General features: G+C 41.0%; 1 protein-coding gene across 2 annotated transcripts; it reads right to left on the bottom strand.

Annotated features, from left to right (window-relative positions):
• Positions 1 to 1,270: 1,270 nt before the first annotated feature.
• Positions 1,271 to 13,768, bottom strand: calml4b (calmodulin-like 4b). 2 transcript variants are annotated; one of them, XM_039018034.1, is made up of 6 exons: positions 13,500 to 13,768; positions 13,257 to 13,320; positions 13,103 to 13,133; positions 4,377 to 4,517; positions 3,965 to 4,153; positions 1,808 to 2,164 (listed from the first exon to the last, which is right to left on the bottom strand). In XM_039018034.1, the coding sequence occupies exons 2-6, from the start codon at positions 13,257 to 13,259 to the stop codon at positions 2,067 to 2,069; spliced, it is 462 nt and encodes a 153-aa protein (XP_038873962.1). In that variant the 5' UTR covers positions 13,260 to 13,320; positions 13,500 to 13,768; the 3' UTR covers positions 1,808 to 2,066. The 2 variants fall into 2 exon arrangements, with proteins under 2 accessions (XP_038873963.1, XP_038873962.1); XM_039018035.1 differs by having other exon boundaries at positions 1,271 to 2,164; positions 13,257 to 13,768.
• Between the last annotated feature and the right edge of the window lie 5,620 nt (positions 13,769 to 19,388).

Raw genomic sequence — 19,388 nt, 5'->3', positions numbered from 1 at the left:
ATTGTATACAAATGTAAGCAAGGTTTGAAATGTTTAACATTATATTGTATTCGGCTTCTTGAGGTCAATTTGCTGTCTATAAATGATTTGTAATTATGTTCCGGACCCCCGATCATCTGTTCAAGAAAAAATCCCGCAGCTGAATCTAGTTGATGAAATCTGGTGTATAGTGTTAAATGAACCCTTGCAACGAACAACCATATATGTGTGAGAAAAATTCTGATATGGTCAAATATTGATCTTTTTTTATCTGTATATGACATCAAAAGTGTAATTATTGAAAGATAATTTCATCACAGTTCTCTCTTTCAATTATAGTTGCTAGTTTTTGATTTAACACTTACAGTATTTTCCATACTTTTATGATTCATAAAATCAATTTCTTTCAAAAAGCACTTAAATGGTTCTACGTCTGTAGGATTATAATGTAACCCTGCCTTACATAAAGCTCACAGAATACATTTCAGATGAGCACTGCAGTCAGATGAACAAATAATAGGTTGTGACAAAATTTAAATCGTTTTCTACATTGAAACCTCTTTTTTTCTTTTAAGTCCACTGCTTAAAACTTCTTCAGGATCGTTGTCCCGTCCACGGGACAGTTGAACTAACGTAGGCTAATGTGATTAGCATGAGGTAAGTAACAAGAAAATGTCCCAGGACATAGACATATCTGATATTGGCAGAAAGCTTAAATTCTTGTTAATCTAACTGCACTGTCCAATTTACAGTAGCTATTACAGTGAAAGAATACCATGCTATTGTTTGAGGAGAGTGCACAATTTTTAACAAAGTTATTAATAAACAAATTAGGCATATTTGGGCAGTCTTGACACAAAATGTTGAACAGAAATGCAATGGTTCATTGGATCAGTCTAAACTTTGCACATATACTGCTGTCATCTAATGGCCAAAATCTAAATTGCAGCTGGGCTGGAAAAAAATGCATTTTGGCCTTTCTCTTGATTTTCAAAGATGATGGTACAATAAAATTCAAAAAAACTGTTGGTTTTATCTTTTACCAGATCTATTGTGTTATATTCTCCTACATTCCTTTCAAATTTACACAAACTTCAAAGTGTTTCCTTTCAAATGGTACCGAGAATATGCATATCCTTGCTTCAGGGCCTGAGCTATAGGCAGATAGATTTGGATATGTCATTTCAGGCGAAAATTGAAAAAAGGGAAAGGATACTTAAGAGTTAACATTGTGTGTGTATAGATATTATAATATTTAAAACCATTGTAAGCATTACGCTCAGCCCTGCTATAATAGTTCACTAAACTACAGAGTATGTTGTCCATTAAAGTTGTAGTCTCTGGCTCTTTTGATATCAGATTCGGAATGAATAATAAGATTTGTGGTAGTTTGAAGGGTCCACTTTAGGCCAGGAGTGTTTCCAATTCACATGACCTGACAAGAACAAACCTAGCCCTATAGTCATAGCACAGACGAAAAGGGAAGCTATCTATAATAATGCTATTTTGTCATATCCTACGAATAGGACCCAGAGTTTTAGCTGACCAGGACATGAGATCAGGAAAAACTCCAGGCCCCAGAAAAGGCGTATTCATTTTGCCACACCACATAAACTACCACTGGTTTACAAATTTTCTCCATGAGAGATTGTTTGATCCAAACCTACAAAGCGTATTCACATTTACATAAAAACAATTTTACAGCAAATTTGGACCCAAAATGATTGGTCCATTTATTATCAAGAAATCAAGTTGCTCTTGTATCAATAAGAACAATGTCATTACTTTGTGATGTCAGTGGGCTTTTTAATGATTACTTGGTAAAAGTGATAACCTATAACAATGCCAGTTAGTATTAGCTAAATATTTAAAGAGCAGACGTTTCAACCAGGCACACCATTACTTCCTTCAACATACAAATCTATATCATGGAAAACGTAATAACAATAGAAACACATACCTCAAAGCTAATAAAGAAAAAAATAACTTCTCATCTCAACATGTTGTTAGTGGGCAGCCCGCATGCAGATGCTTTGAATCAGTGCACTTTTGTGGTACAGTATGATCGTGTTCGGCCTGATGGCTGCTCAGCAGTTTGTAGAAGGAAGGGTCATTGTTTTGGCAAACTCCTCGTAGTGGACACATCCGTCTGGTCCCACGCCAGTCTCTTTCAGCAGCTCGTCAACTACAGGGAAGTGAGACGATGACACCCACACAACTTAATTAATCAAATCTAGTAATTTCATCACTGGTCTTTGAATGTTTTAAGACGTTTTATGACTACTGGTCATAAAATCATACAATCATCTCTGCCACACAAAGTACCAGTCAAAAGTTGACACACCAACTCATTCAAGGGTTTTCTTTATTTTTACTATTTTCTACATTGCAGAATAATCGTAAAAACAAACTATGAAATAACACATATGGAATCATGTAGTAACCAAAAGTGTTAAACAAATAAAAAATTTTTTTAGATTCTTCAAAGTAGCCACCCTTTGCTTTGATGACATCCGTGCACACTTGGCATTCACTCAACTAGCTTTTCCAACAGTCTTGAAGGAGTTCCCACATATGCTGAGCACTTGTTGGCTGCTTTTCCTTCACTCTGCAGTCCAACTCATCCCAAACCATCTCAATTGGGTTGAGGTCGGGTGACTGTGGAAACCAGGTCATCTGATGCAGCACTCCATCACTCTCCTTCTTGGTCAAATAGCCCTTACACAGCCTGGAGGTGTGTTGGGTCATTGTCCTGTTGAAAAACAAATGATAGTCCCACTAAGCGCAAACCAGATGGGATGGCGTATCTCAGCAGAATGCTGTGGTAGTCATGCTGGTTAAGTGTGCCTTGAATTCTAAATAAATCACACAGTGTAACCAGAAAAGCACTCTCACACCATCACACCTCCTCCATGTTTTACGGTGGGAACCACACATGCGGAGATCCTCCGTTCACTTACTCTGCGGTTGGAACCAAAAATCACAAATTTGGACTCATCAGACCAAAGGACAGATATCCACCGGTCTAATGTCCATTGCTCGTGTTTCTTGGCCCAAGCAAGTCTCTTCTTATTATTGGAGTCCTATAGTAGTGGTTTCTTTGCAGCAATTCGACCATGAAGGCCTGAGGTGTCTTTGGGCTGCAATTTCTGAGGCTGGTAACTCTAATGAACTTATCCGCTGCAGCAGAGGTAACTCTGGGTCTTCCTTTCCTGTGGCGGTCCTCATGAGAGCCAGTTTCATCATAGCGCTTGATGGTTTTTGCGACTGCACTTGAAGAAAGTTTCAAAGTTCTTAATTTTCCGGATCGACTGACCTTCATGTCTTAAAGTAGTGATGGACTGTCGTTTCTCTTTGAGCTGTTCTTGCCATAATATGGACTTGGTATTTTACCAAATAGGGCTATCTTCTGTATACCACCCCTTCCTTGTCACAACACAACTGATTGGCTCAAATGCATTAAGAAGGAAATATATTCCACAAATTAACTTTTAAACAAAGCACACCTGTTAATTGAAATGCATTCCAGGTGACTACCTCATGAAGCTGGTTGAGAGAATGCCAAGAGTGTGCAAAGCTGTCATCAAGGCAAAGGGTGGCTACTTTGAAGAATCTCAAATATAAAATATATTTGTTACTACATGATTCCATATGTGTTATTTCATAGTTTGATGTCTCCACTAATATTCTACAATGTAGAAAATAGTAAAAATAAAGACAAACCCTGGAATGAGTAGGTGTGTCCACACTTTTGACTGGTACTGTATGTCAAATGTTCAAGTGTTCAAACAGAATATACAGTATCAGTGTAATAAAGTAACAAAGTAATTCAATTACATTTACTACCATAGAAATGTTGTTAAGTTGGTACAATAATGCACACTTGTGATTCTGGATGTGCGGGGTTTGAACAAACAAACAAAATGCACATGCATACACTCTACACTCTTGTATACATGTGGCATGTGTGTTTTATGACCCTTACCTTCTTTATCAGTGAGCTTCTCTCCCAGCCCGGTGAGCTTGGCCCGGAGCTCCGAGGACAGGATGTAGCCCTTCTTCTGCTTGTCCGTCATCCTCATGGCCTCCAGAATCTCTGCTCTGGGGTCCTCCTGCTGGATCTGCTGGTGCATCATGGTCAGGAAGGTGGAGAAGTCCAGCTCTCCGCACTTATCTAGTGTTACGGAAGGAGAGTGATTGATTGAATGATCGATCAAATGATTTGTTGATTAGAAAATGTATTTATTGAAAGGGATAGTTTAGCAATGACAAGATATTGAAAGACAGACATGCAGGCGTGCAGACAGACAAGTGGGCGGACGGGCAGACCGACAGACAGACAGACAGACAGACAGACAGACAGACAGACAGACAGACAGACAGACAGACATGCGTACCAATCTTGGAGATTTGCAGGTGTCTGTCCACCTCAATGAAAGTGGGGCTGACCCCCAAGCAGCGCATGACTATAATCAGGTCCTTGGCCTCAATTTTACCCTTGTGCTTCTTGTCATAGAGTGAAAAGCATTCCTTGAATTCTGTGAGAAAGAAGAGGTTGTCACATTTCCTCAGCTCTTCTAGGTATGTCTATGTAGGCTTCTAATGGTTATTCCCCTGAGGTCAAACCATAGAAATAGAATGAATAGAACAGACATCCCCCTACAGGTCAATTATGCCATAATAGATGGACTGTCAGACATGTTTTGTGTACCCATGAGTTTACCTGTCAAATTTCCATGGTCAGAGGTTTCAAGAGCGTTCTAATCCCTCTAATTCAATAGGTTCTGTTTAGTTTATTAAGATCACGATTAGCTACTGCACATTGCTGACGACAACAGTGGTAGGCCTGATCACCGACAACGATGAGACAGCCTATACCGAGGTCAGAGACTTGGCAGTGGGGTGCCAGGACAACAACCTCTCTCTCAATGTGAGCAAGACAAAGGAGCTGATCGTGGACTATAGGAAAAGGACGGCCGAACACGCCCCCATTAACATCGACGGGACTGAATTGGAGCAGTTTGAAAGTTTCAAGTTCCTTGGTGTCCACATCACCAACAAACTATCATGGTCCAAACACACCAAGACAGTTGTGAAGAGGGCAAGACAACACATTTTCCACCTCAGGAGACTGAAAAGACTTGGCATGGGTCCCTAGATCCTCAAAAAGTTCTACAGCTGCACCCTCGAGAGCATCCTGACCGGTTGCATCACTGCCTGGTATGGCAACTGCTCGGCATCTGACCGTAAGGCGCTACAGAGGGTTGTGCGTACGGCCCAGTACATCACTGGGGCCAAGCTTCCTGACATCCAGGACCTATATACTAGGCGGTGTCAGAAGAAGGCCCCAAAAAATTGTCAGACTCCATTCACCCAAGTCATAGACTGTTCTCTCTGCTACCGCATGGCAAGTGGTACCGGAGTGCCAGGTCTAGGACCAAAAGGCTTCTCAACAGCTTCTACCCCCAAGCCATAAGACTGCTGAACAACTAATCAAATGGCCACCCAGACTATTTACATTGATCCCCCTTTGTTTTTATACTGCTGCTACACGCTGTTTATTATCTATGCATGACTTTACAAATTACCTTGACTAACCTGTACCCCTGCACATTGACTCAGTACCGGTACCCCTTGTAAATAGCCTCATTATTGTTATGTACATTTCTTGTGTTACTTTTTGATTAATTTGATTTTTTTCCCCCACTTTAGTTTATTTAGTAAATATTTTATTAACTCTATTTCTTGAACTGTTGGTTAAGGGCTTGTAAGTAAGCATTTCACGGTAAGGTCTACACCTGTTTTATTCGGCGTATGTGACCAAATTTGATTCGATTTTAATATTGTTTCTCATGTTCTGAGAGTCCTTTAGCTGCCTTTTGGCAAACTCCAAGCGGGCTGCAATGTGCCCTTTACTGAGGATTGGCTTCCGTCTGGCCACTCTACCATAAAGGCCTGATTTGTGGAGTGCTGCAGAGATGGTTGTCCTTCTGGAAGGTTCTCCCATCTCCACAGAGGAGCTCTGTCAGAGTGACCTTCAGGTTCTTGATCACCTCCCTGACCAAGGCCCTTCTCCCCCGATTGCTCAGTTTGGCCGGGCGGCCAGCTCTAGGAAGAGTTGGTGGTTCCAAACTTCTTCCATTTAATGATGGTGGCCACTGTGTTCTTGGGGACCTTCAATGCTGCAGAATTTTTTTGGTACCCTTCCCCAAATCTGTGCCACAACACAATCCTGTCTCGGAGCTCTACAGACAATTCCTTCGACCTCATGGCTTAGTTTTTGCTCTGACATGCACTGTCAACTGTGGGACCTTATCAATTTGTAAGTCGCTCTGGATAAGAGCGTCTGCTAAATGACTTAAATGTAAATGTAAATGTTATATAGACAGGTGTGTGCCTTTCCAAATCATGTCCAATCAATTGAAAATAACACAGGTGGACTCCAATCAAGTTGTAGATACATTTCAAGGATGATCAATGGAAACAGGATGCACCTGAGCTCAATTTCAAGTCTCATAGCAAAGGGTCTGAAAACTCATGTAAATAAGGTATTTCTGTTTTTTATTTTTTTAAATAAACCCCCCCAAAAAAGCAAAAAAATAATAAGCAAAAATATCAAACTTTTTTTCACTTTGTCATTATGGGGTATTGTGTATAGATTAATGAGGAAAACAAATAATTTCATTCATTTTAGAAAAAGGCTGTAATGTAACAAAATGTGGAAAAAGGCATCTGAATACTTTCCAAATGCACTGTAAGTACAGAACAGTTATAGACAAGAACAACATAAGATATTACATTTTAAATAAAAAATAGAAGTTAGACATTAAGAACATCTTTCTAATATTGAGAAATTAATGGTAAATAATGTATTGTGTCATTTTGGTTGTGTTTCAAATGATTTTGTGCCCAATAGAAATTAATGGTAAATAATGTATTGTGTTATTCTGGAGTCACTTTTATTGTAAATAAGAATAGAATATGTTTCTAAATACTTTAACACTAATGTGGATGCTACCATGATTACGGATAATCCTGAATGAAATGTGAATAATGATGAGTGAGAAAGTTACCGATGTACAAATATCAACCCCCCCCCCCCCAAAAAAAAATGCAAACCTCCCCTGTTATTGTAATGGTGAGAGGTTAGAATGTCTTGGGGGTATGATATTTGTCTAACTTTCTCATTCATCATTATTCATGATCCATTCAGTATTATTCGTAATCACGGTAGCATAACATCCACATTAATGTAGAAGTTTTTAATTTATTTTAATTAAAAAATATATATTTGACCTTTATTTAACCAGGTAGGCTAGTTGAGAACAAGTTCTCATTTACAACTGTGGCTTGGCCAAGATAAAGCAAAGCAGTGCGACACAAACAACAACACAGAGTTACACATGGAATAAACAAACGTACAGTCAATGCAATAGAAAAGTCCATATACAGTGTGTGCAAATGAGGTAAGATTAGGGAGGTAAAGCAATAAATAGGCAGTAGTGGCGAAGTAATTGCAATTAAACACTGGAGTGATAGATGTGTAGAAGATGAATGTGCAAGTAGAGATACTGGGGTGCAAAGGAGCAAGAAAATAAATAACAATATGGGGATGAGGTAGTTGGATGGGCTATTTACAGATGGGCTATATACAGGTGCAGATATGTGTAAGCTGCTCTGACTTAAAGTGCTTAAAGTTAGTTTGGGAGAGATGAGTCTGCAGCTTCAGTGATTTTTGCAATACGTTCCAGTCATTGGCAGCAGAGAACTGTAAGGAAAGGTGGCCAAAGGAGGAATTGGCTTTGGGGGTGACCAGTGAAATATACCTACTGGAGTGCGTACTACGGGTGGGTGCTGCTATGGTGACCAGTGAGCTGAGATAAGGTGGGGGTTTACCTAGCAAAGACTTATAGATGACCTGGAGCCAGTGGGTTTGGCGACGAATATGAAGCGAGGGCCAGCCAATTAGAGCATACAGGTCGCAGTGGTGGGTAGTATATGGGGCTTTGGTGACAAAACGGGTGGCACTGTAATAGACTGCATCCAATTTGCTGAGTAGAGTGTTGGATGCTATTTTGTAAATGACATCACCGAAGTCAAGGATCGGTAGGATAGTCAGTTTTACGAGGGCATGTTTGGCAGCATGAGTGAAGGATGCTGCCAAACATGGCAGCATAGGAAGCTCTAGAAATAGGAAGCTCTAGAAGTTCTAGATTTAATTTTGGATTGGAGATGCTTAATGTGAGTCTGGAAGGAGAGTTTGCAGTCTAACCAGACACCTAGAATATGTGGACAACTACAAATACCTAAGTCAGAACCGTCCAGAGTAGTGATGCTGGACGGGCGGGCAGGTGCGGGCAGCAATCGGTTGAAGAGCCTGCATTTAGTTTTACTTTCATTTAAGAGCAGTTGGAGGCCACGGAAGGAGAGTTGTATGGCATTGAAGCTCGTCTGGAGGTTAGTTAACACAGTGTCCAAAGAAGGGCCGGAAGTATGGTGTCGTCTGCGTAGAGGTGGATCAGAGAATCACCAGCAGCAAGAGCGACATCATTGATGTATACAGAGAAAAGAGTCGGCCCGAGAATTGACCCCTGTGGCACCCCCATAGAGACTGCCAGAGGTCCGGACAACAGGCCCTCCGATTTGACACACTGAACTCTGTCTGAGAAGTAGTTGGTGAACCAGGCGAGGCAGTCATTTGAGAAACCAAGGCTATTGAGTCTGCCGATAAGAATGTGGTGATTGACAGAGTCGAAAGCCTTGGCCAGGTCGATGAATACGGCTGCACAGTATTGTCTTTTATCGATGGCGGTTATGATATCGTTTAGGACCTTGAGCGTGACTGAGGTGCACCCATGACCAGCTTGGAAACCAGATTGCATAGCGGAGAAGGTACGGTGATATTCGAAATGGTCGGTGATCTGTTTGTTACCTTGGCTTTCGAAGACTTTAGAATGGCAGGGTAGTATAGATATAGGTCTGTAACAGTTTGGGTCTAGAGTGTCTCCCCCTTTGAAGAGGGGGATGACCGCGGCAGCTTTCCAATCTTTAGGGTTCTGAGATGATAAGAGAGGTTAAACAAGCTAGTAATAGGGGTTGCAACAATTGTGGCGGATAATTTTAGAAAGAGAGGGTCCAGATTGTCTAGCCCAGCTGATTTGTAGGGGTCCAAATTTTGCAGCTCTTTCAGAACATCAGCTATCTGGATTTAGGTGAAGGAGAAATGGGGGAGGCTTGGGCAAGTTGATGTGGGGGGTGAAGGGCTGTTGACCAGGGTAGGGGTAGCCAGGTGGAAAGCATGGCCAGCCGTAGAAAAATGCTTATTGAAATTCTCTATCGTGGATTTATCGGTCGCGACAATGTTTCCTAGCCTCAGTCCCGTGGGAAGCTGGGAGGAGGTGCTCTTATTCTCCATTGGCTTTACAGTGTCCCAGAACTTTTTGGAGTTTGTTCTACAGCATGCAAATTTCTGTTTGAAAAAGCTATCCTTTGCTTTCCTAACTGCCTGTGTACATTGGTTCCTAACTTCCATGAAAAGTTTCATATTGCGGGGGCTATTCGATGCTAATGCAGAACGCCACAGGATGTTTTTGTGCTGGTCAAGGGCAGTCAGGTCTGGAGTGAACCAAGGGCTATATCTGTTCCTGGTTCTACATTTTTTTTGAATGGGGCATGCTTATTTAAGATGGTGAGGAAAGCACTTTTAAAGAAAAACCCGGCATCCTCTACTGACGGAATGAGGTCAATATCCTTCTAGGATACCCGGGCCAGTTTGATTAGAAAGGCCTGCTCGCTGAAGTGTTTTAGGGAGCGTTTGACAGTGATGAGGGGTGGTCGTTTGACCGCAGATCCATTACGGACGCAGGCAATGAGGCAGTGATCGCTGAGATCCTGGTTGAAGACAGCAGAGGTGTATTTGGAGGGCAGGTTGGTCAGGATGATATCTATGCGTGTGCCCGTGTTTACTGATTAGGGGTTGTACCTGGTAGGTTCATTGATAATTTGTGTGAGATTGAGGGCATCTAGCTTAGATTGTAGGACGGCTGAGGTGTTAAGCATGTCCAAGTTTAGGTCACCTAACAGTACGAGCTCTGGAGATAGATGGGGGGCAATCTATTCACATATGGTGTCCAGGGCACAGCTGGGGGCTGAAGGTGGTCTATAGCAAGCGGCAACGGTGAGAGACTTGTTTCTGGAAAGGTGGATTTTTTAAAGTAGAAGCTCGAATTGTTTGGGCACAGACCTGGATAGTATGACAGAACTCTGCAGTAGATTGTAACTCCGCACCCTTTGGCAGTTCTATCTTGTCGGAAAATGTTATAGTTAGGGATGGAAATGTAAGGATTTTTGGTGGCCTTCCTAAGCCAGGATTCAGACACGGCTAGGAGATCCGAGTTGGCAGAGTGTGCTAAAGCAGTGTATAAAACAAACTTAGGGAGGAGGCTTCTAATGTTAACTTGCATGAAACCAAGGCTTTTACGGTTAGAGAAGTCAACAAATGAGAGTGCCTGGAGAATGGGAGTGGAGCTAGGCGCTGCCGGGCCTGGATTAACCTCTACATCACTAGAGGAACAGAGGAGGAGAAGGATAAGGGTACGGCTAAAGGCTATGAGAACTATTATTTAGTTCTTTAGAAACATATTCTATTCTTATTTACAATAAAAGTGGCTCCAAAATGACACAATACATTATTTACCATTAATTTCTATTAGGCACAAAATCATCTGAAACGCAACCAAAACAAACAGCAAATGCATCAAACAAATGTGTAAAGTCACAAGCTTGATGTAGTTATTGCGTGCTATGAATAAGGGATCAAATACTTAACTTTTTACTACTTTAATACACATATAAGTGAATTTGTCCCAATACTTTTGGTCCCCTAAAATGAAGGGACTATGTACAAAAAGTGCTGTAATTTCAAAACGGTTCAACCTATATGGATGAAAATACCCTCAAATTGCACTTGACAGTCCAAACCCATAGTCATTGTGCATTTCAAATGCCGGGGTACAGAGCCAAAACAACAAAAAATGTGTCACTGTCCCAATACTTTTGGAGGTCACTGTACAGATTCATGTTCTTATACACAGTACAGTTAAATGAAATATTTAGAAAGAGGAGAGGCGCTGTGATAGAATATGTTTATCTGTTTTTTTTAAGTTAAATCTGTTTTTGGTTTGGGTACCGTGATGAAACCCATCATGGCGTGTCTGGTGGGGTATGTCTGTTTTTGAAGTGTATGCAAATAGATTACACAAGTGGTTAGGCATTTTCAACATACAAATGTTTCTTAAAAAGACTAGAAGGGAAGTAGTCTTTCATGGTTGAGGGTTAAAGAGAAATTGACTATCATGCATGTTGTTGATGTTAGTTGTGTGTGCAGTTAAGGGCAAGGCATGCTGTTAAACTCACTGTGTTAAGCATAAGGCTCGAAAAACGGACCTCAATCCAGGGATGAGAAATGTGTTGTACTCCGAATTGTCCCATTATCCCAACTGTTACACTGAGAAAATGATCATGCTAGCTAGCAGATAAGAGTTGTTCAATCTTCTCTGTGTAACAGTTGTGATAATGGGACAATTCAGAGTACAACGCAGTTCTCATACCTGGATTGAGGTATGTATTCGGAGCCATATTTTGTCTTAATCTACACAGGACGCCTGTCCAACCTTAGCGCAGTTGTAAGCAAGCAAATTGGATCTGCTGGCTTAAACTGAACTAGAGCATTATACTCTTCAATGGGAGATACAGGTCAGTCTTAATCGAGGCAGTATCTGCAGTCACCGCTCATTAATCTTTGAAGGATTACAGCCGTCAGGATCTGCTTCAATCACACAGAGGAGAGCACAGGCTGCCTACTGAAAGGCAAACAGAAGGGCCATAGAAATATATATGGGTTGCATGGTGCACTGTATACTAGCCCTTGATCATGACTCTCAGTTCCATTACATTATACATAAGAGTCATTGGACGAAAGCGTCTTCTGTACAGGGGAGTTTTGTTAAGAGCCCCAAGTCTGGGTCTGAACATTAACACGAATTGCTTGCAGTATGGTTTTGGAAGCATAAGGACCTTATCTTTCATATCAGCAAAAAATGTTTTTTTAAATAAGGTGAAATTGATACACACCTTTATACGGTTAGGGTTAGTGTTCCCACACGGCGATATATTCATGTTACAGCGTATGTTTACGGAAGACAGAGGGACCACCTGTGCTAACTAGCTATCTAGCATGCTCGGAACACCTGTGTGTAACGGAAGTAGGCCGCCAGAAACGTGTTGTCACTGAAAAATACTGTTGGCTGCAACTGTGATGAAGCTGGTTAAAACAGTAAGTGTATATTTTGCATTTGTGAAATTATTTTAATGTGAGATGTTTCTAGAGCCGTATTGCAATCAAGAATCAATTCACGTTTAGATGGAGTATTTGGCTGCCAGAGTCAGTCTACCTCTGAAAATAACATGTCCTTGGACCTAAAGGTAACGTTAGGAACCTTAAGAGTACATCTTGGGCTAGGTGCATGCATGATAGCACCAATCAGACATAGTATTCTATATTAGTAGGCTATATATTGGTATATGTAAACTAGTCCTCCACAGTCTGTAACATCCTATTCAAAATATTGTTGAACAGTTTTATGATCTACATTTGACAACAAAAGAAGAAACTATCAAAAGACTGGTGATATAAGTGATGCATTGTGTGTGTCTTCGCAACAGGAACGTTGACACAAATGGGGTGCATTGTGTTGTGGCAGGCACACGGAAAATTACGTGGAATAAAAGTCTGTTCATATCAACATCAAGCAATAAGAAGTAGTCCTGGAATGTATGCTTCTGTGAACATGTAGTAGTTTTCATTTTATTCGCCAATTTCTTGAGTATTAATCAGAGACTATTCAAACTGCAATCATCAAGATAGTGGACATTCTCAGACAGTAACGCAAAATTAAACGATTATAAACAGGTTGTGCATACCAGGAATTAAATTAAATGAATACCCACGATTAATTTGACATGTGATAAACAATCCTGCCTTGTGCCGTACTCGCCTAAAATGATCACCTTTATCCAATTCAACATAGCATGTGCAATATGTGCACAGTCTAACGCGTCTTACCATTTATTTGGTCTTGAGTCAGGAACTTTGCCTGTAACAAAACAAGAGAAGCACGTCACTTTTATATGCAACTAACTATTTATAGTGGATGCTACATCTAACTATGAGCCAACTATTGTACATAACAACGATTTCACTGGAATAACTTGCTTACCATCGTGGTTGCGCTCAGTCAGTGCTCCTAGACACACTCGACGTGTCAGGTCCGCTTGTTTTACCTGCGTGAGTAACCTTTATTTAGAAGTTTGCATTATTGATACAGTGTTGCCATGAGCACATGGTGAACTAGACCCCACACCAACTATAGGCTACTATGCTATTTATCTCCGATCACCATGAAACGGTCTGTCACAATAAAGGCACAATCCTTAATTTATGTTTTCGCCGAAAGACCCACCACTTGGTTTGCTGTAGGGCTGGATAAATGTAGCCTAGCCTACTAACGTTACACTCAAATTCGTAACTGGAAGAAACTGGAAGAAGCTATGGATGCAGAATGGCATCACGTTTTTATATAGTTTGTAACCAAACAATATAACGTTAAAAGTTTAAAAGACAAAGGATTCATAAGTAGTTTATGGACTATAGATTGTTTATAAATCAGTAATAATAGTAGCCCAACCAGCAGCAAGATGGCAGTATTAGGCTATTCGTTTTACGTCGTTTTTTATTTTACGTCCGACTTCTATGTGCACAGCCGGAAATACACTGGTGTCCGCCGTGGACCGGCTCGTAAATAAAACATCCTGCATTCAGGCTGAAAATGTGTCCGTTTCCTCCTTAACTCGATTTAATTGATCGTCGTAGGAAAATAAAACTGGGAAAATACAGTATGTGTAGGCGAGAACAGGTGTTGTGCCGAAAAGCTCCCCCTGACAAAATTCTCCCTCCTTTCGCGCGAACGCACTCAAATCTTCATTGCTGCGACTTGCTTGCTTGTTGAGATTTCTGATCAAGTTAGGCTGCGTTTCATTTTATTTTTGTCGGTTCGATCGCGAGGGAGGCACAAGTAATGTCTGCAGTTTTCGGTTTGGCTATGTGTTTCAAGTCTATTAGTCTATAAATAAATATCTTTGCCAAAATGTGTCATCTCTCCCATGTCTTATTCGACAAGTAGTTGTTCTGAAATGTTTATTGCTTGCCTACATTTTGCTCCCTCCTCTATGTTTAATATAACACACCTACATGAATTAATAATTTCGGTTGCCTATCCTGACGTGAAGTTTGTTCTATAGAAAGTATTTGACTCAAGCCACAAAATTAAGGAAATTAGAAGGGGGGGAGGGTGGGGTCGACAAGGCCATTTTATTGCCTGCCAAAATTCTCTCCCCCCTTCTATCTTGGGACTGCAAGGCCTGGCACACTTCAGAATAATTTTGGTGACCTATCATGCCCTCTGTGTTAACCAGTAGTGTGTGCCACAGAAAGTATTTGACTCTAGGTACAAAATTAAGGAAATTAGAGGGGGGGGGGGGGGGGGGGGGGGGGTGTTCGGCAAGGCCATTTTCTTGCCTGCCGATATTACACCCCCCCCCCCCCCCCCCCCCCCCCCCCCCCCCCCCCCCCCCCCCCCCCCCACCCCTTCTATTTTAGGACTGCAAGGCCTGACACACTTCAGAATAATTTTGGTGACCTATCATGCCCTCTGATGTGTGCCACATTAAGTATTCTACTCTAGTCACAAAAGGAAGTGGTTATTTCAGCAATAATAGTTTTTAGAGCCCTCTACTGCTCTCTCTACCTTATCCCTCAATCCACCATCCCATCGTGCTTTTCCCTCTTACGATTTTTCCTTTAAATTACACTTTATCTGTTTTAATTTAAGAATGTAGGTACAGTAATAATAAAAAATAAAATAATAATAAATAAAAAATTGTACTCTGGTTGAAAAAGAAATATCTATATATAAGTCAACTCAAGCCACAAAATTTGAGTCAACAAGAGTGCATATATCCATAATTACAGTAAACTGTTATAATAATAATAGGAAAAAAAGTAAAATATAAACACATTTATAATAAACAAAACTATGACTGAATGTGCCTCCATGAAGAATCTCCTTATAGGTCCCTTTGCCCTCAATAGGACACCCCCATCACCTCCACTATCCCCATCAACCTCCCCCCACCCCCCACCCCTCATCCACAAAACACAATAATAATAATTGAAAAAAATATACCAAGATATATATATATAAAAGTGTTCCCCCCTTGGCGTTTTTCCTATTTTGTTGCATTACAATCTGTAATTTAAATTGATTTTTATTTGGATTTCATGTAATAGACATACACAAAATAGTCAAAATTGGTGAAGTGAAATGAAAAGTGGTGCGTGCATATGTATTCACCCCTTTTGCTATGAAGCCCCTAAATAAGATCTGGTGCAACCAATTACCTTCAGAAGTCACATAATTAGTTAGATTGCACACGGGTGGACTTTATTTAAGTGTCACATGATCTGTCACATGATCTCAGTATATATACACCTGTTCTGAAAGGCCCCAGAGTCTGCAACACCACTAAGCAAGGGGCACCACCAAGCAAGCGGCACTATGATGACCAAGGAGCTCTCCAAACAGGTCAGAGACAAAGTTGTAGAGAGGTACAGATCAGGGCTGGGTTATAAAAATAAAACATCTGAAACTTTGAACATCCCACGGAGCACCATTTATTTCAAAATGGAAAGAATATGGCACCGCAACAAATCTGCCAAGAGAGGGCCGCCCACCAAAACTCACAGACCGGGCAAGGAGGGCATTAATCAGAGAGGCAGCAAAGAGACCAAAGATAACCCTGAAGGAGCTGTAAAGCTCCACAGCGAAGATTGGAGTATCTGTCCATAGGACTACTTTTGGCCGTACACTCCACAGAGCTGGGCTTTACGGAAGAGTGTCCAGAAAAAAATAAGCAAACATGTTTGGTGTTCACCAAAAGGCATGTGGGAGACTCCCCAAACATATGGAAGAAGGTACTCTGGTCAGATGAGACTAAAATCGAGCTTTTGGGCCATCAAGGAAAACGCTATGTCTGGTGCAAACCCAACACCTCTCATCACCCCGAGAACACCATCCCCACAGTGAAGCATGGTGGTGGCAGCATCATGCTGTGGGGATGTTTTTCATTGGCAGGGACTGGGAAACTGGTCAGAATTGAAGGAATGATGGATTGGGATTAATACAGGCAAATTCTTGAGGGAATCCTGTTTCAGTCTTCCGGAGATTTGAGACTGGGACGAAGGTTCACCTTCCAGCAGGACAAATGACCCTAAGCATACTGCTAAAGCAACACTTGAGTGGTTTAAGGGGAAACATTTAAATATCTTGGAATGGCCTAGTCAAAGCTCAGACCTCAATCCATTTGAGAATCTGTGGTATGACTTAAAGATTGCTGTACACCAACGGAACCCATCCAACTTGAAGGAGCTGGAGAAGTTTTTCCTTGAATAATGGGCAAAAATCCCAGTGCCAAGCTTATAGAGACATACCCCAAGAGACTTGCAGCTGTAAGGTGGCTCTACAAAGTATTGACTTTGGGGGGGGGTGAATAGTTATGCATGCTCAAGTTTTCATTTCTTTGGTCTTATTTCTTGTTTGTTTCACAATTTTTTTTATTTTGCATCTTCAAAGTGGTAGGCATGTTTAAATCAAATGATACAAACCCCCCAAAAATCTATTTTCATTCCAGGTTGTAAGGCAACAAAATAGGAAAAATGCCAAGGGGGGTGAATACTTTCGCAAACCACTGTACCCCCCCCCCCCCCCCCCCCCCCCCCCCCCCCCACACACACACACACACACACATGTACATATACATAAACATAATCACAGGACACTCAATTTATCTCTTTTCCTACATCAGATATGCAGGTGACATTTCCACCTGGATGACAGCACATAATCAGCAAGACGAAGATGCTCTTCATTCGAGGGAATGCCTGTCCATTCTCAGATGTTAGATAATCCAAGATGATCACATGTCATTTACATTCCAGCCCTAACCTGAATGTTCTGCTTCTTCCCCCACACTACACACCATCCCCCAATATGCTAAGTCAGAGCCTTGTCAGCTCCAGATTTGACTACTTCAACTCACACCCTGCTGGAATCCCTGTATTCTCAGATTCCCCTCTGTGATTAATCTCTATATTGTAATCAAGGAAGTTTTTCAAAATGTTGTACTTTTATTAACATATATGTTCAGATCATTCCTGAGAGAGAAGGGGTGTAATATCTCCAGATGGGCGTGTGGTACCTTCCTCACCCATGCCAACAAGATGTTACTTCTTGTGGGGTCTTTGCCTTGAAAGTAAGTATGAGAGTATAAGTAATGTACAATTAACCTACTGAAAGTATACTGACTAAAAGGCAAAACAGAACTGTCAAATTATATTTTAGCTGTGTCGTTGTATACTTGCGAATTAGAATCTTAAGTGTAACAATTTTGTTGGGGAAAACTGAAATGCCCATCAAATGTTTTTCCCAGTTTGCTGAATGTGTTCTGAAGGAGGACTTGATTGTCTTTTCAAATACGGACAAAGATGTTAAAATCAATTTCTAATTTAATATAATTGTAGATAAAAAAACATGAATAAGATCCATATAAATGTTTATCTTTGATCCAACTTCTGACTAGTAAGCACCACCTTTATTTTTTAAACAGACCAGGGGTGAAAACAGACTGCTTCAACATGATTGGCTGAATGTGGTAAGCAACATCCCGTTGTAGCATTAGCCACTCTAGCATAGTGGTGGAAAATTGTGTTTTATTAAGACAGTATGCATATTTTCTGTTTCTTTCCATTGACGAGCCATTAAATTGATTTAAGGAGGAAACTGATGCCATTGTAGCCTGAATGGTGGATGCTTTATTTACGAGCCGGTTCATGGGGGAAATGAGTGTATTGCCGGCTGTGCACATTCAATTCGGAGATAAGATGACAAACAACGTAAAAGGAATAATACAGTACCGCCATCTTGCGGCCGTTGGGCTATAATTAAACAATAAGGCCTGAGGGGGTGTGGTATATGGCCAATATACCGCGGCTAAGGGCTGTTCTTAAGCGCAACTTAGAGTGCCTGGATACAGCCCTTAGCCGTGGTATATTAGCCATATTCCACAAACACCCGAGTTGCCTTATTGCTATTATAAACTGGTTACCAATGTAGAGCAGTAAACATAAATGTTTTGTCATAACCGTGGTATACGCTCTGATATACCACAGCTGTCAGCCAATCAGCATTCAGGGCTCAAACCACCCAGGTTATAATAACAGCTATGTCTAACAGTTTGAGGTTGCCGCATTGGGACATTTCAGACCTTACAATCTGTACTTGTGTGAGTGAGCATACAACACAAACTAAACATAATTCAATATTTATGGCTTTATATAGGCTACAACAACAGTTTGGACAAGGACAGTATAGAATATATACATTGGAATATAGGAAAATAATTAGGCAATATTTTCCTCTATTAAAGGTAGACTCAGCGATATGATGTAGATGCAGAAATTAAACAGCATAGTGGGTCAATTTCTGCAAACAACTAAAAGTGATGAGGCTCAACTTCGGCTGTTTTGGTGCCCAGGCTACCACATTGTGAACAGTGTGAACTGAACCCGTGCACGTGCGCAGATACTGTGTGTGACAGTGAGAGCAAAGTATTGCATCTCGCTCAACTCTGGTGCTGTCATTTAGCTGAGTGTACCTTTACATTCTACAAGCACACAGTATGAAACAAGGTGGAAAAGATCAAGGTAAACATTTTATATTAGTCAAGCCATAATAAAACATTGTCAGCTAAAATTTCCTCACAGTGTTGGTGGTGCACATCATAATAAAAGCTAAGATGACTTCATATCATCCAAGGAACTACATAAAATCTGCTTCTGAACATTGATAAAACTATAATGATCTTTTCAATCCTGATAACGGGCATAGAGTGAGTGACAGAGTGTGGGTCAATTCTATTCTGTAGCTTTTCAACAAGGAAAATCAGTGTACTTCCTGAATTGACTGGAAATGGCATTGACCCCAAAATGGAATTGACCCCAACCCTGGTGAGTGTGTGTGATCAAAAAGCATCTCTGCAGGAATCCCAGGAGAATCATACATTCAGTTTCTCCAGTCTCCATTCAGTGTTGCCAGATGGTGCTGGCTCAGTTCTTTCTACTGTTCTGAGACGTATGACACAATCAACAGGGCTTGCATTGATTACACCACACCACTTCTCTGTACAAATAAGCAATGGAGGAATTGCATATCTGTATCTGCATACGCAATCAAGTT

This window comes from Salvelinus namaycush, chromosome 21 (genome assembly GCF_016432855.1).
Source record: "Salvelinus namaycush isolate Seneca chromosome 21, SaNama_1.0, whole genome shotgun sequence".
In the NCBI taxonomy this organism is placed as follows: Eukaryota; Metazoa; Chordata; class Actinopteri; order Salmoniformes; family Salmonidae; genus Salvelinus; species Salvelinus namaycush.
Note: the sequence above shows the minus strand (reverse complement) of the source record. Positions and strands in the feature narration are given on the sequence as shown.

Excerpts from the sequence above, each read along its gene's own strand:
- calml4b (XM_039018035.1), bottom strand. Across the intron at positions 4,518-13,102 it reads GACTCAAGACCAAATAAATG|AATTCAAGGAATGCTTTTCA; the intron begins GTAAGACGCGTT and ends TCTTTCTCACAG. Across the intron at positions 2,165-3,964 it reads GAAGCTCACTGATAAAGAAG|TTGACGAGCTGCTGAAAGAG; the intron begins GTAAGGGTCATA and ends ACTTCCCTGTAG.